Source organism: Rattus norvegicus, chromosome 8, assembly GCF_021556685.1.
Source record: "Rattus norvegicus strain SHRSP/BbbUtx chromosome 8, alternate assembly SHRSP_T2T, whole genome shotgun sequence".
Lineage (NCBI taxonomy): Eukaryota > Metazoa > Chordata > Mammalia > Rodentia > Muridae > Rattus > Rattus norvegicus.
In genome coordinates, this window is record NC_141541.1 from 43166208 (window position 1) to 43193893 (window position 27686).

The following is a 27686-nucleotide window of genomic DNA, read 5'->3' on the forward strand; positions in this document are numbered from 1 at the left end:
TGGTGAGTCCTTTCTGTACTCAAAAACCAGCAGTGTAACGTCTTCCAATCTCTTCCACCCGTACCTCACTGTCATTAGTGAGAGCCTTGTGGTTATACTGGGCAAGGACCTGAAGTCTCGTTTATCATGTATAAATGTATTTATGGGTTCTAAGAATTAGGGTGTAGACATTCTGGGTGGGGGCATTACACCTGCTACTGAATAAAGGGCCCCATTTCCCAGCTGTAAGGATGCCTTCCTTCCATACTCGAAACCTCCCTCACTCCCATAGCCTCGTGGACAAGGTCTGCCGCTTTGTCTAGGTCTCAGGGCTCCCTAAGGCAGCCCTCCCCACCCTCAGTCTGGACCCATATTTAGGTTCCTCCTCACACCTTCAGTGAAGCCTCAAAATTCTCAGCTCTATGAGCAGCTCTTTCTTTCCCTTACTCCTCCGTACCTGCCCCTCCTCACACACACTAGACCAGCCTCCCAATGGATCTCTAAAGGAGAAACACAAAGAGTTATTGCCTTTTAATTACACGTGCTATTGTAGCATCTATAAGGAAGAACATTTTAAGCTTAATTGAGACCAAATGTGAAGTTAAATTAAATGAATAACTAATTAACATAATGTTCCTGCATTAGCCCCGAGTGAGTGCAGAGGCCTGAGAGAAGACAGGTACCGGGCCTCTGGTGAGCAAAATGTGCGCAGAGCTGGGAGGTTGGGGGGATTGGTACAGAGCTGGCCTGTGTGCAGCCTGTGTGGAGTGAGTGCAAAACGGTACATGGGAGGGCGGGGTCCTTCAACCTTTGGGATTTTTGTCTCTCTTTCACCTACAGCCTAAGCCCTCATTTTTGAGACCTGGCTCTGGGCTCCCACAAATCTTCTGAAGTTTTCTAATGGCTCTCTTGCCTGTCTGGAGTACATGTGTTTGTTTGTTCATGCGCTGGTCCTTACCCTAGCATAGGATAGCATGACAAGATTTATATTAGCCACTTCTGTCTTCCAATTCTCACTGCCTTGTCATATTGATCATCCAAGGCCCATGAATTCTTCCTTCAGATGCTATCACATCTGAAGCCACCAGGATTGCCCCTACCAGCCCTTATCCACCAGCCCTGTTGCATCAGGTCTGGACTGATGAGGTAGCCCTCAACTGAGGTCACTGTGTTCTTTTGGCTTGTGTTCTTTCTATTTTCATATTCTGACTTATCTGCTAAGGAGACAAGAGCAGCAAGTGTGACTAACACTTCACACCGATCTCCCTTCACACCGATCCTATGCCTCGAGCAATGCTATACCCTAGTTCTAGATGAAGAAACAGGAAGAATGTGGTACATAATGGCACTGGGATGGAGAGAACCCCCAAGAACCACTCCTTCCACACTGACCTCAAGAGGGTGGTAGGGAGGAATCTGGGGAGACAGGAAAGCAGTCCTCCTTCTCTGCAAAGGAACTCCAACGCCTGCCTACCGTGGACTCTACCATGGGATGCTATCACCATCTAGTGGCCTACAGAAGTAACACAGCTTTGCCTTAAAGCCTGTCCTTTCCACATAATGTCAGGTACTGAGCAGACTGCCATGTGTCAGCCCCTGCCCTATACCAGGTCCTGAGTAGAAGGGGTTCCCGAATAACTGCTTCCTGCAGAACCAAAGTGACGATCAGGCAGGTGAGCTTTATATTTTATTGTTGAGGCCAGAGTGTCCAGCTCCCACACTGACCGACGCGACGTCTCAGTGGACGATGCAGTGGATGTATTTTGTATGGGGGTCTAGAGTCCTGCTGTATTGCAGGTGTTATCAATGTCATGGCTAATGCCCTCTGGGAATGCCAGCTGTCACAGTCCCAGATCACCAATCTTTGTTGTTCATGTGACAGTGCTTCAGGAGCCCCAGGGCTGCTGCTCTGCTAGGCCTTGCCACAGATAAACAGAGGCACAGTTGGCAAAGGACGTCTGTGTTGGTGCTGATGGGCAGCTTAGAGGTCAGGCGGAAATGCCGGGAGTCGGCCTGGCATGTCGTGAGCCAGGGCTCAAGAGTGGAAGGTGCGTGCATCAGAACGCCAGGCGGGAGGTGGGCACGAGATGGCTCTGAGCGGCTGCTCAGTACCAGTTACTAGGATCTTCATTTCTTGCTAAACCTGGCACCTGTGCTCAGGGTTAAGGCCGGTCCACAGCCACTTCCTGTTCGTTCTTACAGGAGCGCTGCCAGGACGGGAGCATCCAGCACTTAATACGCATTGGTAGTTGCCATTGTGCACAACACCCCTTAGCTTTCAGAGCACTGACCCCAATGTCTTCATCCACTGAGGTGTCTTCAGGGTGAGGCAAGGGAGGTACTGGACTCCGAGAGTGGCCATGGTCAGGAGCCGAGAGCGAGCCCCTCCACTTCAGTCCTCATGACAGCTCCCTCACCCCACCCAAGCCTTGCTCTGCAAGGCCAATGCTAATGCTTCTAAGAGGCTGAGTTCCAACAGGATCACGTGGAGGGTAGATCAAGAGGGTCCTCCTCGGGGAAATACAGGAAGAAGGGTAATTCATGGACAGAGACGAGAGAGAGGCCTGGCACCCTGGAAGCCAGGTGAAATCCCTCACTGGTACAGGGTGATTACTGAGGTTATAAGTTAACATGGGACGGAGAGATGCACCTTTTCCAGGCCTTGCTCCCGCTCGGAATCCAGACAAGCAAGAGTCTGAATGTGCCCTTCCTTTCTGCTTTCAGCTCGGTTTGCCATTTTCCCATGCTTGGCGCTCAGCAGTCCCTTCCCGTAGAGTTTTCGGTACCCTTCCTTAGTGGCAGTGTAGCTTTGGGCTGGACCGGTCAGATCAGGAGGCTTTGCCTCACGCTGTGACACTGTGACAGAAGTTTCCATTCTCTTGCTCATAAGAAGCACATTGGGTGCCCGGCAGGGATGGCCTATACTGTTCTTCCAATCAAGGCCTCAGATTTGTTTGTACCTGCGTGAACAGGGGAGGGGGGATGGAAGAGAAAGTAAGCCATGACTTAATAAGCGCCTGCCTTTCATGTCTACTGTCCATAATTAGGCTTCCCCTTTACTTGTTGGGCAGGCGCTAACAAGTCAGAATAATATGGGAAACAAACTGTTTCGGCCACATTTGGCCACTTCCCAAAGAGCCTCACTCCCTATCTCATTTTCTCTGTGCCTCAGACCAACCCTAGCAGGCATCTGAGGGAAACATCCCCATTATGTTCAACGATGCAGAGACTCAGGCGTTTGCCAAGGTCTTAGACAGAGGTGAGTGTACAGAGAAACCAAGAACCTCCAGGGACTCGAGGTTCTCAGCCTAGAGCTCTCCCTGCTCCAGTAAATCACTATCCCTTTCTTAATGGGCCTTCCAGGAAGAACCAGCCTGGGAGGGCTGCAGTGCCCAGGAAGACAGGCCGCCCCAAACCTGGGTTCTGTTTTGGGTCCTGCTAGGACTGTCTCCTCACTTCATGAGAATACCTGCCCCTCAAGGTGGCCGAGAAGTGAGCGATACAGTTGAGGTGAGCCTGGCCTTCAATCCAGCTCTCTACACACTTTTCTCCCTTTCTGCTTTTCTATCTCCCCCTGGCTCCCCTTCAAGCCTAGCCCAGAGAATGTTGGTGAAAGGAGAAAACTTAATGCTGTCCAGTTCCCTGCTCCTGCCCTTCCTCCAGAGCAGGGAAGGGAAGGGCAGGGCAGACTCTGTGAATGCCTCCGTGTGCACCACTGCTTCCTGCTTTCAAGTTTTCTCCTTGTATGATGCCTTCTTAAAGTGGAAGTGCTTCCCCAGATGCTGTGTGGGTTTACCATGACCCCAGGGGCTGGGGGGTTCTTCATTTACCATCCGGCCCAGGTCCGGGCTGTGCCAGCTCCTTTGCTTAGTAAGATACTTCTGCCAGAAGAGCCAGCAAGGTCCTAGGGACAGTCGCCCAGTCACCAGCACCTCAGCCTCTGACTCAGCCACTGACCTCTGTGACTTCCACACCCACCACCTCTGGGCACCAGGCAGAAACCACACCGGACTAAGCACTGTTGGCAATTTGTTCCAGAGGCTTTGATTGGTCGTCGCCCTTTTCTACACAGTCCAGGCAGAGGGGTCAGATGATTTCTGACATTTAGGAGGCGTCTGCAGCTCAGCCTCAGATCAGAGAAGAAAAGGTTCTGGGTCTCTGGCCCCTCTGCCTCACAGGTGTATCCCAAGCCCTTTGCAGCGTCTCGGATCCCCTGAGAAACAGTTCCCAAGCACCATGCTCTGACTAGCTTGAATCTCCAGGTGTGGCTCCCAAGGAAACAGAGAAAAAGCTGGATGGCAGGAGGGAAAAATCATATGCAGGAGAGGAGAGGATTTCCAGGCAGCCCACATCCACAGTCATACTTGAAGGAAATACTCACAAAAGTCATGGGACTTGAGGAAAATACTATCGCGGGTGGGTTAGGGCCAGACTAGAGCTATGGAGACACACGGGGACAACAGAGGCAAGGTTAGTAGTTCTGGAGAGGGATGGGGGTCCAACAGCACATCGAGGGTGGCTGCTTCAGGGTTCCTGAGGCCCACAGTGGCCCAGCACAGACTGAGTATAGAGTAACTGAGCCCTGGGTTGAGTCCTAGAAGTGAGATTAGGAGTATGGCCTCCACTGCTAGAAAACTCACCCACTGTTTCTGCTGCGGGCCGTCTTCCAGGCCAGGATCTCTTTGTACACCAACCTGCAGAGGAGCTGTGGGGGGATTCGGGGTAGAAAGAGAAGAGGAGACACTGAGCTTCCAGGTCAGCTGGCCCATGGGACGGTGGCTGAGAAATTAAATGAACTTCCATACAGGAGAAAGTAATTCTGAGCAAAGGGCAACTGCCATTCCTACCATCCCAGAAGCCCCAGTGTTTTATACTGGAGTTCCGGACTGCACACACAAAGCATTCCCTAACTGATCTCTTTGTAGCCCAAGACTGCTTACCAAGCAAGCCAAGATGTCGGCAGAGATGAGCATGTAGAACACATTGTTCCAGCCTGTGGGGGAGATGAGCCCGGCCAGCAGGGGCCCCAGAGCCGCACCTGTACAGAACAGTTTCATGAAAGCAATATACGCACCTTCCCCAGCCACCCTGGGCAGCACGCCTGGGGGTGCACCCGTAACAAGGCCGGTGTCCAGCTGTTGGGAGTCCAAACAGTGACAAACCTATGGAGCCGGTGCCGTCAATGATGGCCGTGACAGTGGAGAGGGCCTTGGCGTTGCCCTTCAGGCTCTCGTGTGTGCCCTGGGGAGACAGAGTGGAGTGGGGCAGCTCAAGCTAAGCAGAACCGCTTGGGAAGAATGGTGCTGGGAGAAAGATGACTCGGGTGTGGGGAGGGGCCCTGAGGTTGAAAGGAAAGAGCCCGAGGAGGTTCTGCAGGACAACAGATGGGAACGGGAGAAGGGGAAATGTCTCTGTAGACAGAGCCCCTGGCCCACCCTCAGCCCAGCCTGGTGCCCACGTGTGGCTCACTCACCAGGTCAGCAGAGACAGCTGTGGTGATGAGTGCATAAGGGCCATTGACCAGGACCCCACAGATAATCAGCATCACTGCGAAGACAGCAGAGATGGTGTTATGAGAGATGAGGGGCCGTGTGCAGCCCCCCGCAGCCCCAAGTCCAGAGCAAGCGACGTCCTTGCCCTTGACTCCACACCCACCCACATCGAGGAGTTCCCCAGGCAGAGGCTCGCTAGTGACCGAGTGGGATTCACACCACCTCCTCACCTATGGAGCTGGTTATCCCATTCTGGCCAATGTAGTTGTACAGGAACATCTGAAGGAAGAAGGACATGTTTCCTCTTGCTGGACTAACCCCTGCCCGCTCTGCCATTCTGCACATCACTTGTTTTTCCTGCCTTGTACATCCTCAAAACGGATGGTGTAACTATGGTAATCTCTAATTTCCTTTTTATCCCAATCTTCTCGTTTTGAAACAAGTATCATGTAACACAGGGGTTCCCGGAACTCACTCTGTAGCTGAGGAAGACCTTGAACTCCCGATTCCCCCCTGCCTCTACCTCCCAAGTACTGGGATTACAGGCATGTACCACCATGTATGGCTCTATGATTTCCCCTCCCCCAAACATCTTCTCAATCTCACTGTTCCTTGGCCAAAACCTGCCGCAGCTGGTGTCCCTCTTCTCCACCAAGGTTAGATAATCACTAATCCCATCCTGCAATTATTGACCCTGGTCTCTTTTCACAGAGCCTGGTCCTCTGCCGACTCTCGCTTTTCCTCCTCTACATGTGCCCAGGAATACACATGCACACATGAACAAAGGCATAGCTATGCATGCAAATATGAATATGGATACACAGGTGTGAGGCCTAGACACCCGACCCCGAGCGTGTGCATGCTGAGACCGTACGCACCATGGGAGCAGCCAAGATCAGCATGACACAGCAAGTGGTGGCCCTGCCATTGGTGTAGTCGCTGATGAGCCCTGCCATGATGCCACCTGAAACACATGCTCACTCACACGCTGTCCCTGACACTACTGTGCTGTTCCTCATCTGCTACCCAGGTTTGTCCCAACACCCTGCCCAGTGCTGGCTGGCCTTAGGAATCAGCACCTCCCTCTGTAGTCTTCCCCTATTCCCATCATGCCGAGAAACCAGAGCTCACTGGTCATTTTTCTTAGGCCCACCCAGTCTAGCAGGAACAGGAAAGAGAATACACTAGGAGGCTTTTCCGCTCTGCCCAGATCATGGCCAGCTGTCCCTTCATTCTGTCCCTCTGCATAGAAGCAAACAGAAAGACAGAGTGCCAGGACAAAAGGACAGGGCCTCACCTATGATGCCACCAACATCAAAGAGCGTGGATAGGTCCCCAGCCTCCTTGGCACTAAAGTGAGCTTTGGAAAACAGAAAAAACATAATCAGACACTCAGGGAGGTTTGGAACGATGCTCCTGAATGAAACAGCTGTTAGAGTTCCTGTGACACATCACTCCTGTCTGAGGAAAAGGCTGAGGCTCCATGGCCAAGTGATTGGCTAGGGCCACCAGGTGGGTTTGCAGCAGCTTGACACACACCCTCTCAGGGACAAGTCCTACACTGCTCTCTTTCCCTGAAGGATGACCTAGACCTTCACAGCAAGGCCTCTCCTGCAAGCCTGGTACTTGGCTCATGAGAGCATCTTCAGTTCTTTCTCCTGGAGTATAACAGCTCTGACTGGGCGTGGGCCCAGCTCTCTCTTTGATCCACTCCTGACTTAGAAGCAAGCTCCATGGGGGGCTCTTCCTAGGCAGGCCACCGTAGGTCTGTATTAATGCTCACGGCCACAGGAAGAGACCTATAGGAAGATGGGGGCTCTGGGTTTAGAAAAGGGGAACATCTAGAATCTTGACTTGTTACTCCACCCTCAAAGCTGACTCATACTCTGAAGTCATCAGCAAAGCCACAAAACAGATTCGCAACGCAACGTCTGCAAAACTGTGGCAGCACCCTCAGAGAGAGGGTCCCTCGTGTAGAGCTGTAGGTCAAGCTACAGCTTGAGATCTGACCATGACTGGTCCCCATGGTTTCCTGGTCTCCCATTCAGAGTGCGTGTGTGTGTGTGTGTGTGTGTGTGTGTGTGTGTGTGTGTGTGTGTGTGTGTGTGTGGTGTGTGTGTGTGTGTGTGTGTGTGGTGTGTGTGTGTGTGTGTGTGTGTGTGTGTGTGTGTGTGTGTGTGTGTACAGTCGCTGTCTTTTCCCACAGCTGGGAAGGCGTAAAGCATCTCTGGGCTAAAGGTCTTAGGTAAAGGGTGTGGCTCTGAATCCGGGGCCAGCAGAGTAGAGCACATTGCTTTTTGGTATGTCACCCCATCAATGGCAAACCAGAGACTCTGAGCAGGTGGAAATCAAACAGCCCATAGCAGTGATCTTCTTTCACCTTTGCATCCTTGGACAGGGGCAGTGGAGAGTAGCTTTGGGGCAGCTCCCTCAGTGTAGCCCAGAAGACCACAGTACAAACACATCGCTCCCATAGTGGTCCTTGGAAGAAGAGCCATGGAGTCCATGGAGTCCATGGAGCGGGAAAGCTCACACAGCCTCTTCTTTGAGTTGGAGGTGTTTGAGGCAGACCTCCACCTACCTTTGAGCCAAGTAGCCCACACTCAGGCTAGGGAAAAGAGGATTGCAGGACAGAGCTTTTGCCCCTGAGGCCCAACCCAGCTCCGAGAGGGTAGGTGGCTGGAGACATGCATGGGCTCAGCCTTGCCTGTGTACTGGAGTGAAACCCAAGTATGCTATCTCCCGGCACCAGAAGTGGCCTTGGCCTCCTCCGAGACCCTTTTTGCTCAGCTCCTCTTCTCCTGGGACTTACCCACGTTGAAGATGTACAAGGGCAGCCAGTAGAGAAAGGTGTAGCTGACCAACTTGGCGAAGAGCAGACATAGAGAGAACTCTATCACACCCTGGGGAGCACAAGAGAGACACAATGGAAAGGGGCTCAAGAGATGCCCAGTCTAGTGGAGGCCCTCCAGGTGGCCAGCACCACCCCATGCCTAGCATCATTCCCACACAGAGCAACCTCAAATCTACACCCCCATCCTAACGGCAGCAGTGTGCCTAAGGCTGCATGTCATACTGCCCTTCTCATGCAGCCCCCCCACCCCCTCATGTCTAATAAAAACACCAGAGAGACTGTCCTCCCTTCCTTTCACAAACATCTCACCGGGATTTTGAGTGCTCCCAGGAAACTGATGGCTTCAGGCTCAGGGCCCTGCTCCTTGGAGGAACTGGCTGCAATGTCCACACTACTTTCCCTGCTGCTGTAGGGACTGTTCACAGGATCCTCAGGGTTGTCCCGTTCCTTCTCCAGGTCATCCTGAGGAAAGAAGACGACCCCTCCTTGTGGGCAGGGCCATGTACCCACCTTCCCTAATGGGGAAGACAGCCCCGTTGAGAGGTAGGGGGTGCTCATCCTGGAGAAGGTGGACGCTTCTCTCTTGGGCAGGCAGGCACATTAGGTTGTGGGGCATTTAGCCTAAGAGCCCAAAACTGGTTCTGTGACGTCACTAGACCACAGCTCTCTCCTCCAACCCTGGGCCCTCCCATGGCCAGTTCCTGCGATGTGGGGAGGAGACAGGGCTGGGCTGGGGTGTCAGACTCACATGGTGCTGGGGAGGGGTGCAGTCCACATCTTCTGGGTCTGGGGGAGAGGATAGAGAAGTGCCTTTCTGAGAAAGGTTGTCAGTACGCAGACCCTCGCTCTACAGTGGAGAGTGAGCCCTACAAGTCCCATGTGACCCCCAGCATTATGGGAGCAGGTTGTCTAGGCCTACCTGCCTCTTGTAGAAACTGTCATAACTGCTTCTTGGACTAGTAGTTGTAACACCTGACCTTGCTAACTCAAGGCTGTCAGAGAATGGGGAAAAGCCAGTAGCTGTCTACACAGCCCTACGGCAGAGCACAGGCTAACAGACAAAACGTCGACGCTACATTGTCCCTCTTACGCCTTCAGAAATCCTACGGAGCAAGCACTGCTGTCCCTTTACAGATGGAAAGACAGTGTCAGGGTCATCTGATGCCCTGAGCGGCTTTGCTGGAATATCCAGCTGCTTCGTCCCATGAACATACCTTACATCGTGGGGGTGGGAGGGGTCCACTCACACTCAATAAGAAAGAGGAAGGTGATGACGCCCATGACAGCAGTGATAATGCCAGGCACGATGAATGACAATCCCCAGTGCTGGTTCACCCAGACTCCAGCGATCAGGGAGCCCAGAATATTGCCCACAGATGTGTGGGAGTTCCAGATGCCCATGATGAATCCCCGCCTGAAGAGAAGGGAAGGGAAGGGGGGCAGTGAGTAAGGATGTAAAGTGAAGAAGTACAATAATAAGTAGAAAAAAACCCACAAAAATATAAGTGAAGTGTGTACGTTTTTCATTGATTGAACCTTATTTTAAATTAGCTTTGAGCGATAAAGTTAATTTTATGCTGAAAAAATGACCGGCCCAGCTACGCTCAAAAGGCTACCTCTTGCCTTTGGGATGTACACACAACTGATATTCTGAGTCCCCAGATAGTGCAGGTGATAGCCTTGCCTGGGGACCCATTGCTTTAGCAGGCCCTAGGACCAGCATAGATGGGAACTCTGATTACAGGGAAACTGTGAACCGTCCATCCTTCTCTTTGACCCCAATCAGTATCACTCTAAAACAGTCGTCTTCAACTGGGGGGTGATTCTGCCCCTCAGGGGACATCTGGAAACATCGGAGATGTTCAATGGCCATAACTGGCTGCGTGTTTTGCTACTGGCATCTAGTGGGGAGATGCCAGGCATACTGGAAACAAAAAACAAAAGCCAGCAACCCCCCCACTCCCAGAGCAAACAGTGGAACAGCTCTGTCTGTCCGTGCGGAGGGTGAGAAACTGAAGCGAGCTAACGCAGAAGCCAGTCTGAGAAAACAGCGTGGTGGAGCCTTTTATCTTCAATCAAAAATGGAAATTCACCTGTTATAGGAATTATAACTAAGGCTGCCTGCTCTGTGGGCTAAATCCTAAAGACAGAGAAATAGCACTGCCCTTTAGTCTCAGAGACGGTACTTCTCAGTGGGTGAGACCTAGCAAGAAGACACATTTTCTAATTCCCCCCGACCCCCGAAGTGCTCCAGAACCCCCATCACCCCGTGCCCCACCCCCACCAGGGTTGATTGCACTCCCTCATCTCACTCACTTTCCCTTCCCAAACCAGTTGCCAACACAGGTCACCACAGACGGCCAGCCCGTAGTCTGAACAAGGCCATTGCAGATCTGTAGAAGAGAGGGAGGGTGAGAGTTAGCTCAAGCACCTTGGGTAGAGCTGGTTCAATGATGTGGAGCCCTCCACACACCCTGCACTGAACCATGCCTTTCCCTCACTTGCATGTCCACACACAATGTCACATGAGCTGGCTTCTCCTAGCTCAAGATCATGTGAGCTGAGACCTGACTTCTCATGCGTCTCAAGCAGATTCAGTGTAGTGCCCACGACAGGCTCACTGAGCCAGTCACTTGAGACTTTGCGGGGTTGGAACAGGGTCCAGAGCATGGTGACAGAAGGGACTAGAAAAAGGAGACCAAGTCTCTGTTTGCTCTGACCTGGGGATGGCCAGGGATCCAGAAGGACCTCTCTTTGAGGGGAACAAAGGCCCAAGTGCTGTGCAGACTCATACCTGGATGAGCACGAAGTACCAGAGCATGTGGATATTCCAGAAGTATCCCAGGCCGAAGAGGGAGGTGAATAGGCCACTGAGCACCATTCCAGCTGAGAGGTAGTAACGCAGGGGCAGCCGCTCCCCAAAGATTCCACTGGAGAGAAAGATGGGTGAACTCCAGGTTAACGGAGCTCTATATCCAGTCTACCACCTCCCTCTCCCATATTACTGAAGCCACTGCGGCATGGTGACCAGGGCTGATCTGTGTCCTTCTGCATTCCAAGGATGACTCTGGTCCTCCCTTCCAGGGATCGTCTGCTTTATTTGACACGACTCTGACAATTCTGTTGCCCGTGTCCCTCCTTGCTGGCTGACCGCTCCATGTCACGTGTTTCCTACCAGCACAGTCTCTTTCATCAACTTGATGGTTCTACCTACCGTGATTCGTGAAATATCCCCTCCTGCATGTGTTTGGGCCCCATGTGTCCCTTCATGCTTCAGGGTCATATTCAGATTACCTTCAGGATACCTTTTCTTGGCTGTCCCTAACTTTCGTTAAAAAAAACTCGACACTCTAAATTCTAAATTCTCCCTCCTTTAGTCGTGGGAGCCTCTGAAACACCACCTGTCCTCAAGTTCAGCAGCTTAGGCAGCAGTCATGCTAGCTTGTAACCTTCCTTGTCTGCCACAAGCCTACCTCAGCTTCTCCCTCACGCCTGGCTCAACTCCTCCCATGGTTCTCCCATTCCACATCCTGGGGCAGGCCCTCTGTAAATGACCTTATCCTTAAGCCCTGTCTCCGGCTGTTGCTTCTGTACCCCTCTGGTAACCCTGTGAGAGGTTCCGCCTGCATGCCATGACGTTCCCTACACATTTCAAGGCTCACCTCCTCCAGAGCCTTCCTTAACTCCTTGTCTTCATCCCAAGCTTGCACTATATGACTACCCGACACTTCAACGATTTTCAATTAGCTGCTAGCTGAGGGTCCTTCTACTACGCTGTGAACTCCCTGAAGGCCACACCCTGCCTTGTCCATCAGAGGATTGCTGGCAGCAAGCGCCAAGTTTGCTAGGTGAGACCCACACTGTTGTATAGTTTAGACAGCCCTGGGTAAGCTTCTCCTTGGGAATCTACTTGTCCAGGGCTGTGCTTAGGGAACCCTGGTCACACCTGCCAACACTTCCCTAAGTGGAGCATCCAGGAAGCTACATAGGAAAGAGCTCCTGATAGCAGTCCAGCAGCAGCAGGTGGAGGAACAGCGTGGTGACCACAGAGAGGGACAGAGGCTGGCCATGGGCTGATAGCCTGGGTGGGGCCTTGGCCTCAGACCTGCTCGGAGGCACTTTCAGCTCTCTCACATTAGTCTGAAGCCCGAGTGAGGAGAAACAGAGAAACAGCAGCTATGAAGAACCCACCCACCCCTGGCACCCCCAACGGGCATGGGGTCTCCCTTTCTCTTACCTAATAAACATGCCAATGGCATAAGCCACTAGGAAGGCATTGTCCACAGCTCCCAGTAGCTCCTTGTAGTCATCCTTGTCTGAAAGCAGATGGGAATGAAGAAACCTGGCTGAGTGTCTGCTCTGCAGAAAGGTCCCTTTCACTTCCAAGGGGGGATTAGGGAGTACAGGAGGCCATGTGCCCTGTTCTTACCGAACGGACTCCAGCTGCACCAGGTGGTATCGTTGAGATCGTGGGTGTCATTAATGGGTCTGACAATATCTGAGCAGTTCTGGTGCAAGCGGCTCTGGGAGGCAATGGCATACATGGGTCAAGGGTCATACCATGCCCAGAAACCCACTTGGCCCAGAGAGAAGCAAGAAACCTGCTACTCAGTCATAAACACCGCTGCTTCCCACCACAGTCCATGCTCCTTCCTGCCAGTAGCTCCTCCAACAGGGATAGGTAACCATCCAATAGCCACGAATGGAATCCACAGAGCCTGGACCTCCTGCCTCCTTAACTCACCCACACCCACCCACGGTGCTGTCTGGGAGGTGGATGGAAATGGAACATGTAGGAAGGTTGTAGGAAAGAGCCACTGACATGGGTGTCTGCCGGGTGGAAGGGTCAGGCCTAGTGACCAGGGTAAAGTAGATTGGGAGGGGATTGTCTGAGGCCTAGAGCATGCAAGTGCAGCACACTGCTAGGCCCAAGCTGTCCCACATTCTTCCTTACCAACCAGCCTCACCTTAATGATGCTGATGGGCTTTCTGGACATGTGATAACAGACATAGATGAGGAAGGTGAGCAGCAGGATGAAGCCACGGAACCTGGAGGAGATAGGAGCATCCCTGTCTTTAGAAGCCCAGCCACAGCGTCCTCAAGGCCAAGGCAACCACCAACATTTTGCCTTTAGGCTCTCCTCTAGACACAAGTTCCTGCGGCAGAGGCCAGGAGTGTCTGGGAGCAAAGGGCCCCTGTTCACACACACAGAAACACACACACACACACACACACACACACACACACACACACACACACACCCCTCCTGCCACCATCTTTCCAACCTCTTAGCCCCTCTAGGGCTTCCCTGAGGCAATGCTGTCTGTTTGTGTAGAACAGGTATGGCCACAGAGAGTTAAAATCGTTTCCTAAATGTCAGAAATGATGGGCATGGGGTGGAAATAAAGGAGAGAGGGGTCTGTCTGCAGAGTGAGAGCCATATTCGCCTTGTGCTTAGACGACAGCAGACTAGGTCCAGACGATAGGAAGAGATGACTCAGCTGAGACAGCTGGTGACAAAACCTGAGTCCTCTCCCTTTGGGTCCCTGGCTAGTCGATTCCACTGGACAGAAAGATCATGATTTCCTCCGAGGCTCACATATCCCATGTTCACTCCCTTGCCCTCCTGCTCATCCCATGTGCCAGCAAGATGGAAAGAGCAGTCTAATGAGGAGTCTCTCAAAGTTTCCACAGCAGCGTGCCCACTTCCACCCAAGGGTCTGGGGAGAATCCTATAGCACCCTGATGAGTCACTGTTTCCACAGCAAGGCATCAGCTGAGCTGAAGCAGCAACCAGGAACCAGGAGGTATATGGAAAATAGATCTCAGAATGGGACTGACTGAAGAGTATAGCTCAGAGGCAGAATACAGGTTTAGTATGCTTGAAGCCCTGGGTTTCAACCCATCGGCAAACAGACCAGCCTGAAAGAAAATGTTAGACAGTAAAAGGCTCAATGCCTCTGCTCATTAAAGAACAGGGTAGAGGAGAAGGATGAACAGACTCTGCAGCGCTCATCTCTCTTGGCTTCATGAACCTAAGGCAGATATTGGATGCTTGCCCTGCCCTGTATGGTAATCTGCCTCCAAACTCCAAACTCACTTCCCCCAAGCATATAATTAAGCAATGCAGGCCACCTCTTGTGAAATAGAAGGTGTTTCTGCAGAGCCTGAATCGAGTTGAGCTGCCAAACACTGTCTCAGTTCACCCTGGACTTAAGTTTCCTACCTGGGCATCTGTTCTATTCTCTGCCCTGTATTCTTCATTCTTAACCTTGGATGGTTGTACAAACCCGTTGTCCCAGAATCCAGTAGGCTAAGGCAGGAGGACTGGGAGTCTGAGGCCAGCCTGGACTACACAATGAGACCCAATCTCAAAGTACCTCTTTGGCTACTTGTTCCCAGGCATCTATGTGACTCACACAAGTCTTATAGGGACTTCAAGGAAGCCAAGGCTACCCCAGATGCCTGCCTGTCTCAAAGACTGATATTAAAAAGCTTGGTGACACCAAAGTTTCCCAGGCCTACCAGCTGCCATTTAGCTTATTCCTAGTTCAGGGATTTCTAGAATATTCTGAGAAACTTTAGAGAGAATACACAGCTAACCTAGGCAAAAAGCAATAGATGGAAGGAATCTGCAGCCTTATAGTTAACTGGGATGTTGCTTAATCCAGGGGAAAGCAGGCAGATTTGAGTGACAAATTCCACTCACCAGGTAAGCCCTTTCTGCTTCTGGCTTCTTCAAGTGCACATGGATGGTAGCATCGGCCCCACCCCCCACCTATGTCACTCTCATCCTTGGGTACCTATAAGTGCCACAAAGCTTGGTTTGTGTGACCACTTATCTTGGCTGACCGCACAGAGGTGCCAGGGCTACAGGTGTGTGTGGCCACAGTCATGACCTATCAGGTCTTTTCTGGTTCTGAAAGACCTTTCAGAACATTAAGTCCCACAGGATCCCCTGAGAACACAGCAGTGATGACTGGTCAACAGAAGACCCCAATTTTACCCGAGAAGTCAGAGGCTGTACCTCAGCAGACATGCCAGAGGCCTCATGAGCTGCAAACAACCAAGAAGGCACCAAGAAGGCAAAGCCAGCCGTTTGAACCCTCCCGTTCATGTCAACTCCCAATGTCCACACTGCTTCACTCCCACATATCAGAAGCATCCCAGAAAGGCAGGTCCAGCCCACCTTTCCCTGGCTTCCTCCTACCTGAGTTCCCAGCTGTTAGTCCTTATCTGTCCCATGCTCTTTCCATCCAGAGCCCTGGCCCTTCCAACGGTAGGTAGGAAATGCCATTGCTTTTCAAAAAAAAAAAAAAAATAGACTCGCCCTCGAAACCACCTTTATGAGAAAGGGGAAGAAAGATCCTGCCTTCTGCAGATCACAGGGGAAACAAACACACAGGGAGAATTAGAGCGACTGTGACGTAACTGCAGGAAGCCTTGTGTCCCATGGGAGCACAGGAGGGACACCAAACCCAGAGGGATAGAGGTGGTGTCATGAAAAGGTTCCAGGAAATATGATTGGTTTCAAAATCAAGCAGGAGATGGCTAAGTCAACCAGGCCGGGAGATGGGCCAGGGAAGAAGCATCAGGGAAGGCACAGGCATGAAATAACACTGCCTGTGTGAGAACACTGCATGGCTTAGGATATCTGGAAGAGGAGACTGAGCCAAGCACAGAAGCAAAAGAGGCTAGATGAGGTAGGACCTAGGCTGTGTGTGCCAAGAGGTAGAGTTTGGGCTATCGTTTGAAGAGGACAAGAAGAAGCCACTGGGAGGGTGAGGCCTTCCTAGGAGTGGCTATGAGCCAGGTGAAGCCAGGGGGAAGGCCAATGTGAGCTTCCTCACTGCAGGGTGGTGCCCATCCCTGTGCCTTTCTATTCTGCTAGCCACTTCTAGGTACACGGCAGCCTCACAGGATGCCCTAGATATATCTCAAGCTCATGTCCGTAGAGACAAGTAAGTCAGGCAAAAGATAGTCTAATTTTCTAAACCTGTTTACTCCTCTGAGAAGGGCTTTTTCACCTTGTTCACAGAAGTATTGACAGTTGTTTTGTTACAGATCTTACAGCAGTCCTGATACCCAGTGGGCACTTAAAAATGGCTGTTGTTTCACATTAGCACAGGAAGAAGGGGAGTTCCAGGACTTCATTGCCTGGCAGAAATTCGGAGGCCATTAGACTTTCCTCACTACTTCTCAAGGATGTCTACCTAAGTCTCCCAGAACAAAAAGACCTAGGGATGCTAGTTCCTTCCCTTGCTTAGGGAGGGTAGGGTAGCTGCCAGAGAGCCTGCAACCATGCAGGAAAGTGACTCTGAGTAGCTAAGGTCTTCCTCAGGTCAGCCAGTCCACACTAGTATTCTGACCTGTGATTTTTTTTCAGCCTCCTGCAGGGGCCTGCCCAACCTAGATCACAATCTCCCAACCAAAAACCTGACCCCTAAGTTAGCAAGAAAGACAGGATCCTTGAGAGCCAGGGTTTTTAGCCTGGGCTGTATGGTGTTAGGCTGACACTGGTTTCCTCTGGGGCTTCCTGCCTGGCCTCTTGAGGGTTAAGCTCATTAGCACTGCTGGGCCCCAGCAGTGTTGGAGTCAGGCCTCCTACCTACTAGCCAGTGCTCCTTTCAGGGCACATCAGGTGTGCATGGGAAGGGCCCCCAGTGCTGTCATCAAAGGGGCCTAGGACCATGGGGGATAAGTTAAGGGTGGAGCTAGACTGAGGCTTCAAGGAACTCAAGCTCACAGCTGAGGACTCTGAGCAGGGCAGGACCAGCAGGTTTCACTTTTCACAAGCCCTTCCTTCCCTCAGAAACCAAGAAGCCCCATAGGAGGAGCAGGGAGAAAACCTAGAGAGCCACACGGCTGCCCTGGTGTGGAGCTGGACTGAGCAATCAACCAGTCCAGGGGTCAAGGAACACGTGGGGGAAGGTTCCCAGACTACTCCACACAGGGCCAGCTGTCCCATGACCCTGTAAGTCTCTTTTGTTAGCAAGAGGTGGCACTTTCTTAGAGTCCCACCTCCTCCACCATATGCTGGTTACTGAATAACCAAGTCAGATAGAGAGGGACTAGCTATCTCCTAAGTATTAGCTGACAATCCAACTTATTCTTTCCCAAGACCTCGATAATAGCTTTATCACTTCATTAAGACTTTGCACTAAGAGTGATTCTGGGCTTGAACAGGGAACAATCTGTCCCACACTAGCAAGAGATAATTAACAAACACCACCCCTACGTACCCTCATCGATACCACAACAAGCCATCACGACCCCAAGAGTAGCCTCTGATCTGTGGAGAGGTGGGAACAGGCCCCTCTCCTCAGTCAGAGGAGACCTGACTCTTGCTTTGCTCTACAACTGCTTCTCTGATAACCTTGCCCATGACTTAAGAGACAATGGGGCTTTAATCACTCCCAGTCACTGACCACTGCCCCTGCTTCAACCTGGGACAGCCTCGAGGACCAACATCAGGATGTGACTGCAGGTGACCTTGGCACTTGCCCTGAAGAAATGGACCTGGTGACCTGTTCCTGGGTGTGCCGGTTCTAGGGTCAGCAGGTTCTCAAAAGGATAGAGGGCTGGGTACAGTAACAACCAGACCGGGATCAATTTGGACTGTGCCACCACTGTCACCTTCTACCAAGTCCTCCACCAACACTGGGAGATATCCTAGTGGGGAAGGGCCAGCCAAGGACAGATACCCAGGGGCAGAGTCCTGGGTCATGCCTGCAGTATTCAAGAGTGAGCAGGGACAGGATAGGCTAGGAAGGCCTCTGAGGAGAAAGCTATACTGGGGCAGGGAGCAGGCCTGTGGAATCCCAGTCCCCTTGTCCTCCTCATCCTCCTTCCACTAGCTGGGGTCTTAGCTATTGCTCTGAGGAGTGGAGATAGATGACTTAGGGCTCATCTAGTTAAGAGGTGAAAGTTCCATACTTTTCAACAAAGGCTGTTTTCCGAAGAGCACAGGTATAAATATGGCGACGGCCACATAGCTGTAGTCCTACTCAGGGAAGGAAGTAGGACGATGGCCTTCTGGGACCCTTAGGAGACCTTGTCCTTGCCCCACCCTCACTGTCTCCTGAGCATGCAGAACTAAAGGCCCAACTCCCCCACCATCACTTAGTGACAATCAGATGGGGGTGGAATCTGGTTTCAGGGCTCTGTCCCTATTGGCCAGCTCTTCTGAAGCCCAAAAACTTGCACCCTTAATGTGCTGCAGCTTACAGCCTGGTGCATCCATTCTTTCTGAGCTCTCAGGGCTTCCCTATTTGGTTTGACTTTCTTCTCAAATATATAGTCCTCTTCCCAATAAATAAATGAATAAGTAATACCTTAGCCACAAACATCATCTAGAAAGTTCTGAGTTCCTGTGGTTACTGGCCTGTGGTTTCTTCTCTGGGAAGGATCTTGGGACCCAGTCTTATGTCCACGAATCTCTCTAATCTAACACTGAATCCCAACAAGAAGCATGGGGCTCTATGGGCCGGCTCATTGCCCTCGTGACAGCTTTTGTGCCCTGTGGCCAGTGTTACTTTGGGACTGTCTAACTCTAATCTCAGTGAGTCCTGGTACAGCTTGACTGAAGAAAGATCCTGACCAACTATGCAGACAACTCCAAGCCATTTGCTGCCTCCTAGACAGTCCACAGAGCTTGGGCTGACACCCATTCAACGTGGTGGGGGCTGGGGGGGTGTCACGTGGGTCCATCCTTTAAGAAGGGAAAGAGGAAACATCCAGGGGAAAAAGAGGAAACCCAGAAACCAGCTGCTTCGAGCTGCAATAAGAAAGATGTGGGGGATGGGCCTCTAGGTCACATGCTGGTGACAGGAAGATGATCAGACTCCAGCATTCTTGGGATCATTCCTCTGTAGGACAGGGCAGCCCCAGCTTTCACCACAGCTCTTCTTAAACAGCTGCTGCTGCTGCTTCTTCTTCTTCTTCTTCTTCTTCTTCTTCTTCTTCTTCTTCTTCTTCTTCTTCTTCTTCTTCTTCTTCTTCTTCTTCTCTCTCCTCCTCCTCCTCCTCCTCCTCCTCCTCCTCCTCCTCCTCCCCTCCTCTTCCTCCTCTTCCTCCTCCTCCTTTTCTTCTCCTAATGAGTACACTGTAGCTGTCTTCAGACACACCAGAAGAGGGCACTGGATCCCATTACAGCTGGTTGTGAGACACCATTTGGTTGCTGGGAATTGAACTCAGGACCTCTGGAAAAGCAGTCGGTGCTCTTAACTGCTGAGCCATATCTCCGGCCCCTTAAGCAGTTCTTTCTGCCGCTTTATCAAGCATCTCTTTAACGGAAGCAGGAAAATAAGATGAGAGACAGGAACCATCTGGACTCAGATCTGATTCCAGCCCTCTGGCCACAGAATAGGGAAAAGGACATCAGACTTTTACGCCAAAGGAAGCTGAGCCTTCATTTCTGGTTCTGCTAACTTACTGTGACTTTTGAGCGAACTGTTTAACCTCTCAAGCCTCCATTTTATATTTACAATAAAAAAGCACTGCCTAAAATTGTCATAAGAGCTGATAAACACAACGGGTGCACAAATATCTAACACGGACAGCATCTCTCCATGTGTGTTTGAGTACTTTTCTGCTCTATCTTCCTCACCAACTCCACCACAGAGATCAGTCTGTCAGCATTGCCCAGCTTCCACGGGAAGATTAAGGTACAGGAAAAACACAGTGTGGGAGTCAAGCTCCTGCTCCTCCAGCCTGTGAAAGCTGGCTCCCTCCACACCCATTCCTGCTCATCCAGCTGCTGTGTCACCCTGCTCCCTCCTCCAGGTCCTGACTTTCTCCTCCACAAAAGTCCTCGGGAAATTCACCCAGCCCTTTAAGCATCGGCCACAGTCATCTCTCTGGAAAGATGCCCCCGTTGTCCCAGCTGCCCCCAGGCACGCCCATGAAGATATTGGCACAAAAGGCAAGGAATCAGGCAGACCTAGGGCTAGGGACCTCCTGAGTATTTTTGGTGGTACAGAAGTGCCATGAATTAGTGGTGGTCTACTTGGTCTTGACAGGGCGTGGAGTAACACCTCCTGGGCTGAAACTCCACAGACAGCCACCCTCCACACACCTGGTGCCACCGGCTCACAGTCCCACTCCAAGGACTGCTTTCTGGCACACCCTGCTCCTGCTGGCTGGAGTTCTAATTAACCAGTACCCAGACAAAGACTGATAGATTTAATGATTCAAGGTCGCCTCCTCCCAGTGGGTGAATCCCTTCTACAACAACTATTTCAGCTGCCTAGCCAATCCCAACTACAGAGGCCTAAGTGCTTTAAAAAGCCTTTCGTTTACATGTGTATCTTAAAGATAAAAAGGCTATCAACTTGAGGGAGGGGTTTGAGGGAGGGGAGCTGGGAGGAGTTAGAGGGAGGATAGTGAGGAGGGAAGGACATACAATTCTATTCCAAATAAAAATATTCTTTTCAGGCTGGGCTAAGGTGGTGCAAATGCACCAGGGAGGCAGAGGCAGTCGGTTTGAGGTCAGCCTGGTCTCAGAGCTAGTTCTAGGACAGCTAGTCTGCACAGAGAAACCCTGTCTTGAAAAACAAAAAAGAACCCAAATTTTATATATATGTATATGTATGTGTGTGTATATATATGTATATGTATGTGTGTATATATATGTATATGTATGTGTGTGTTTATCTATCTACATATATACATATATATATATATATATATACATATATATAAAGAACTGAGTAAATGTAAAAACCAAACTCTTCATTTAATCTTACTAATACCCTGAGAGAAACGTATTTCCCTTTTCCTTCCATCCTGCGGAAATGTGGCCTCAGAGAGACTAAGTGGTTTGTCTACAATGACAAATGATGGTGATTTCTTATTTTCCACCCACATGATCATCGGGGTACAGTGGGAAGACGAAAGGCTTAGGAGTCAGATTAACCTGGATCCAACTCCAGTCCAGTCATTTGCCAGCAATACAATGCTGTACAAACTGCACACTTTCTGTGTCTCGTGTTACCAGTATGTCCCATGGGGGAACTAACGGTTCACTTAAAAAAAAAAGACAAATTAGTAATCCGTGGTACACAGTAGTAAGGAACGCTTATAGAGTGACAGTCAGTAGTAAAGCTTCTTGGGGATTAACACAAGCCTGGCACCCATCCAAATGTTTTCCGTTTAAACCTCAGCAATCTTACGAGTAGGTATCTTGTTACCCGTATTTCACAGGTGAAGAGTCCAAGACTGGTATCTTCACGTCAATTTTGATGCTGTCCCTAGGGTTCATTTCTAACTTCCTTTCACACTGTAAGTCCTTATCCTGTTGTCTCCACCTCAGCTTACATTTTATTTAGCACAGGAAATGTGCATTGGTTTGACATCCGTCTGTAATGATCCTTGGTAACGACAGAGAGAGTCACAGTTACCGCATGCTCCTTACATGCCAAGGGACTTCTACTTCTACCGCTATTTAATACTTCATGCTCAAAGCCATACTCACAGGAGGCAGTTTTCTTCAAAATCAATTCAACTGACCTCTAAAAGGCACTGTGCATGTATGAATCACGGCCCTTTGACACTCCGTGTGTGCAGTGCTGCTTCTAAGCTTGCTAACTCGGGGCTGTGCATGTAGCTAAGTAGCAGAGTACTTGCTTGGCTTACCCAGGACCTTGGGTTCCACACCTAGGGCAACAAAGCCAAATAAATAAATAAATAAATAATATTGTGTGCTTTCTGTACTGAGAGGTTGGCATGTGACTGGTTCTTTACCACGATTCGCCGTCATTTTTCCTGATATGTGCTATTTTGGGCTGAGGTTGTAGCTTGGTGGTAGAGCATTTGCCTTGCGTGGTTGTGGGATGTGTTTTGTGGATGGTAATGCAATTTGCCTTGCGTGGTAGTAGGTGCAAGTGGTTAAGTCTGGAAAGCAAGTGAGTGTGATAAGATCATGTCAGGGCGGGCTCAGGTGAAGATCAGGGTTCCTGGAAAGCCACCTAGATTTTGTCTTCTACCTTTTAAAAAGGGAAATGCTGAAAAGTAGAATGGCTTTGCAAACCAATGCTCATCAGTTAGTGTTAGCAGCCCTGGGAAATCAGAACATAAAAGCAGTTTTCTCTGCATTAAACTCACATAGATAAAATGTCATTATTTGTGTAAATAGTTCAGAAATTTCTGTATGATAAAGTACACAGATTTCTGAAAGCTGTCTCTGTCTATGTTGTTGTTGTTGTTGTTGTTTTCTTTTGTGCTGTCTGGGGATTGAGACTAGGGTCCTGCGTGTTCTAGGCAAGTGCTCTACCAGTAAACTGCAAGCTCAGCCTTTTTCTATTCTCTATTTTTGAAATGGGGGTCCCTACTTGTCCAGGTTGGCCTTGAACTCATGATCCTCGTACCTCAGCTTTCTGAGTATCGGACAATTACAGGCCTAGCCACATGTTTCCACTGATCCTGGTGTTCCTTTGTCTCATGGCAACATGCAGTGTTGTCTGCCGTAATTTCAGCTACCAGCTAATGTTACCTAGGTTACAACTCTAGTTCTTTAATTTGAAATACAGCAACTTCCCAGGCCACTGATCCTCACCTACAAATTAGATGCTTAGGGACCTACCCTAAACTTACTCTTTTATTGTTTATAGTCTCTGCATATTATGTGAATGAGTCTCATATTTCTTTAGGGATGCATTTATTTTTATTTTACGTGCGAGCATTTACGTGTATATGTATGTTTGTGCACCACTTGCATGCCTGGTTCCAATGGTGTCAGAGGGTGTCAAATCCCCTGGAATGAGAGTGGCGGTCGGCCGTGAGCTGCCATGTGGGTGCTGAGAATACATCCTGGGACCTCTGGAAGAGTAGCCAGTGCTCTTAATGAATGAGCCATCTCTTCAGCCCATCTCATATTTTTTTGTATGTTGTATCTAAAAGTTTTTCCTAGAACTTGTGCTTCTTCATTCCTGTGAACTGAGTACTTACTCTTCTGACAGTCCCACTGAACAACGCTAAGTACGCAGTAGTGGACAGTTAGGGAGACTCTTCTGTCCCAGAGATTGCTAAGGCAGGATGTGCAGGAGCAGCACCAATCAGTAATCACACAGCAGTGAGAGTGTGACTGTCACGTACACTTGAAATGTTATTATAGCGCTCCATTTTCAGGATGCCAGTATAAGGAAGACCTTTTTCTTTCCTCTTAGGTGATCCATAACCCATGACAATTTAATAGGCGTTGTGTGTGTTTTTTTTAAACTGAACTCCTCAGAATGCAGAAACTTCCAGTGAGTTTTCTTGTTCTACAGGGTGACGTGGCTATTTGTAAAGTGTCCATAAGAATCTTTTCTTTTTTAACAAGAGCATATTTAGAAATGATTATGCAACCAAGGCCTTGCCTGGGTGTTGTATTAGACCAGGATGTCTTTTTAATATCAACTATATCGGCCCCTCTGAAGGAACTGGTGCTCCCTGTGTGGAGCCAACACTAATAGAGCACTCCAAGGGGAGTGCTTTTCTGAGTTCTCCATCTCACAGGAGAGGAAAGTCAGTTTTCCAGATCTAAAAGCCTTATGATATTTTGGAGGGGAAGGGGGGAGAGGAGTCGTAAAGAAAGAAGGATTTGCCCAAATCTATAGCAGGTAAAATCTGGTGAAGACAGTTTCTTGGCATCTTATCTCAAGGCAATAAATCGGAAAGTGAGTATTTAAAAACAACCAACGTGTGGCTATTTATGAAAGAGCAGGGCAGTGGCTCAGTGAGCAAAGCGCTCTCTGCACAAGCTGAGCTTCGTCCTCAGCGCCCACGCTAAAAGCCTGACGTGGTGGTGGTTGCATCTGTGCTCCGGGGCCCTGGAAGGCACAGACAAGCTGGAGCTACTGAGAGCTTTGTGAAACTCACTGGTAAATTCTGGGTCCCAGTGAGAAACCCTGCCTGTCTCAAAAAATAAGATGGATGGCTCCTGAAGGCAGACACCTGAGGCTGACTTCTAGCCTCCACTGCCAAAGGATAGATGGATACAAACACACACACACAGACACACACACACAGACACACACACACAGACACACACACACACACAAACACACACACACATCTTAAAAAAATTTTTTTTAAAGATTCCTTATGGAAACTTCCAGTAGTTCAAATTTAACATGGTCTACCTGGTTAATTAATGCTTTTGCTGGACATAAGTAAACAATGATATTAAATCTAAGGATTAAATCTTTACTGTGTGGATCAAAATTTTTTTCTTAGAGATTAAAAAAGAACCTGAAATGGAGTCATAAAGTAAAGGATATTTTGAAGAGAGAGCACCTTCCAGATAATCTGAATCTAGTCTGTCATTTATCGTGATTTTAGTTTTTCTTGACGTTGAGCACCTTGGGCTCTCTGAAGTGGTAGCTAATCGACAGGTCATAGAAAATATGTCCACTAGTGATATAGCTTCAAGAGTCTTAATGTACAAATGAGTCTATTTGTGTTATGATTTTAAAAATTGTGGTAAAATATACATAGCATAAAACCTTATCATCTCAACCACTTTTCAATGTAAAGTCAGGGCAGGTAAAGTCAGGGCCGGCAAGCACATTGTGCACCCATTGCTGCCATCCACTTCACTAAACGAGAACTCTCCACTCCCCTCTGAGTTCTCTTTCTACCCAATTATGACGTCTTCCAGCTCCTTCATTATGAGGGCAATGCACTCTCTCACCCTCATGTTTATACCCTTTTGAAAGTCATTTTATATCTTTCAGAAAACACAGAACTGTTTCATGGTTCCAAAATTTAAAAGGACCACATAAACTACCTAAAGGATTTTGTATATGATTAGCCTGAGAGGGCGAGAAACAAAATGCCACTTTTAAAAACCAGGCCAAATTGATCACTAAGTATCTGCCCAATCTCAAGATGACCCTTAGTTTAGTTTGAGAATTTAGATTTGGCAATGCTGTGTCATCTGTTTTTCAAAAGAAGCCAGCAACTATGTTAAGTTTTAGAGTTTATAAACGACGGTAACTAACAAAACATTTGAACACCCTCCCTTCCCAATCCCTTGCAAACTGAGTACACTGCCCCTAAAGTTCAGTAAGAGTGGCTGAAACTTTTCTTCCCAACATAAGGGTGACCTTGTGGTCGAGGGGACAGATGCTGTAAATGCCAGCTCATGCTTTTAAGGGTGACCACCCAGTGTTGGAGCGGCTGCAGCTCTGATCCCAGAGATCTGATCAAGCTAGGTATCCCTGAGACTGGACTGGTGCCCCCTAGGCAGGCTTAACGAAACCAGTGATTTCTGGCTTGTTACCTAATCCAGTCAATAGGGGACCTAAGCTCTCTGGCTCCGTTTATATCCTACCAGTTCTTGGCCTCGGTTCCCTACAGGCAAATCCGGATCTCCTTAATACACAGATAAGACTTGGAGGCACTCTACAGGTACCCGCCTGTGCGCCTGTGTTTGCAGATACAGGTGGCAAACCAGAAAGGATGAAGAATCTAGGCACCCTGTTTTTCACCGGGGTTGTACAGAAGTCTGGGCTAAAGTGGAATTAATAGTTCTGTGTTACTAACCTTCCACGCCTGCGCCACTGAAGGAGCCCTGCCAGATAGAACTAAATACCCCCTCCCCCACCCCGGGGACGCGCAGAGACATCCGCCGCCGGAGCAAGTCTCTGCGCGTCTTGGTAGCCTCCCTCCCCAGCCTCCCTGACCAGCCCTGCTCACCAGCTGTCCCTAGAGAAGGCGCGGAGGAACCAGATACCCGGAGCCAGGGAAGACCGCATCTTGCGGCGCCCGTACTCGAAGCTGGGACTACGGAGGGTGCAGAGCCGGCGCGAGTCCCGGCCAGTGTCGGCAGCGATTTAAATGCCCCGCCGGCTGGCCCGCCCCAGGCAGGCCCATGGCCAGAGTTCCCGCCCCTTGAACATGACCGTCCTGCCCTCTAGGTCACACCGAGTGCAAACCCTAGCTATCTTTTTGCGCTCACTAGCAACTGTTTTCTATGCACTGCCATCTATTTTCTTGAACGTTCTCTCCTTGTCAGAAACCGGCAGTCTGGAGTTTCCTGGGGCTCCTATTTCTTGTCTGAGCTTTTCGGTTTCCACTACCCACGAGGGGATGGGGAACTGAAAACAGCAGCCCTTACAAGTCATCAACTCGGTGTAACGTCCGGGCTCCGGCAGTGCTACCTGTCCTAAATGTTTCTGTGCCCTGACACAGTGCAAATCAGGCGCTCTGTGCAAGTGAGCGCAGTGGGACTGCCACATTGACTTGTCCTTAGAGTGCGGGCGCTCTTCCGGAGCCCTGGAAGTGTCTCAGGGATCCCCAAACTCACCTCTCTGGTTCTGGTTCTGTCTGCTCAGATTCCAGTTTACTGAGCCTGCCCTGAGCCTTCCTAAAGCTCCACTAGCCTGTTCTGCCTGCTGTAACAATGTTGCCAGCACTGCAATCTCCCCTTTCCAGGCACGCAGCCAGGTGGCAGTGAAGAGCTACAAGGGTCTTCCGTGCTCATAAAAATGACTGCCTCTTGATTGATGATTTCAGGGTGTATTTCCACCTATAAAAAGAAGCTGTGATGAGATTCTTGTATAGGAAACCGAGGGCAAAATACCGAGGGGTGGAAAGGGAAAGTATTCGCCTCAAAAGTAAACTTGTTAATAGTACATAAAATAGGAATGTGTCTGTGCAAATGGGTTTCAGCCCTAACCCCACCCACCCCTAACTCCTAGGAGTGCCCAGTATTCAGAGCAAGGTCAGGGAGGTGCAGCAAGAGCTCCACCAAACAGTGGAGGACTGAGGATAATGGGCTTGGCTAGTCAGCCCTGGTATCAAGCAGAAAGAGGGTAAGCAGAGTTATAAAACCCAGCAGTACCCAGAATGGGTCTACTGCCAGAAATAAAGGCAATAAGTCAAGGTCGGGGTAAAGAATTAGAGGAAGAAGAAAGGCAATAGGCAGGAGGCACAAATGCTATGGTGTGTAAAATGCTGGAACACAAGAGTATCATGTAGTATGACTCAGTGAAATCCCTAAGTACAGGGTCTAGGAGATGGCTCAGTAAGAGCACTTCCTCTGTGAGCATGAGGACCTGAGTTTGAATCTCCAGCACCCACATGGAAAGCCAGGCATGGCTGCCTGTGCCAGTGACCTCAGTACTAGGAAATGAAGAGAAGTAGAACCCTGAAAGCCTTAATACACAGTATTAAGCCCACCCAAAACTGAGTCTTTGTAACTCAATTAAAAAAAAAAAAAACCCTGTCTTAAGACAATAATGGAGAATGATAGAAGAAGACACTCCAGGTCCTACTCTGGCCATCCGCCATCATATGTGCATTCACTGGCAAATGCACCACAGGAAATACACACACACACACACACACACACACACACACACACACAGAATAAATA

At 49.8% G+C, this 27686-nt stretch overlaps 1 protein-coding gene across 4 annotated transcripts; it reads right to left on the reverse strand.

The window, feature by feature from the left end:
* Nucleotides 1–495: 495 nt before the first annotated feature.
* Slc37a2 (solute carrier family 37 member 2) lies at nucleotides 496–26837 on the reverse strand. 4 transcript variants are annotated; one of them, NM_001191994.2, is given in 19 exon segments: nucleotides 496–2939; nucleotides 4361–4417; nucleotides 4620–4684; nucleotides 4920–5017; nucleotides 5142–5220; nucleotides 5453–5526; nucleotides 5702–5750; nucleotides 6350–6435; nucleotides 6769–6831; nucleotides 8284–8374; nucleotides 8635–8787; nucleotides 9074–9111; nucleotides 9573–9739; nucleotides 10642–10718; nucleotides 11120–11255; nucleotides 12563–12641; nucleotides 12755–12848; nucleotides 13293–13374; nucleotides 26006–26120. In NM_001191994.2, coding segments are annotated over 18 exon segments (1521 nt in total). In that variant the 5' UTR covers nucleotides 26065–26120; the 3' UTR covers nucleotides 496–2939; nucleotides 4361–4386.
* Nucleotides 26838–27686: the final 849 nt, after the last annotated feature.

Excerpts from the sequence above, each read along its gene's own strand:
- Slc37a2 (XM_087563284.1), bottom strand. The coding sequence starts at position 13,322 with ATGTCCAGAAAGCCCATCAGCATCATTAAG. Across the intron at positions 6,436-6,768 it reads TGATGTTGGTGGCATCATAG|GTGGCATCATGGCAGGGCTC; the intron begins GTGAGGCCCTGT and ends CATGTGTTTCAG. Across the intron at positions 4,418-4,619 it reads GCCCGCAGCAGAAACAGTGG|CTCTAGTCTGGCCCTAACCC; the intron begins GTGAGTTTTCTA and ends GTGTCTCCATAG.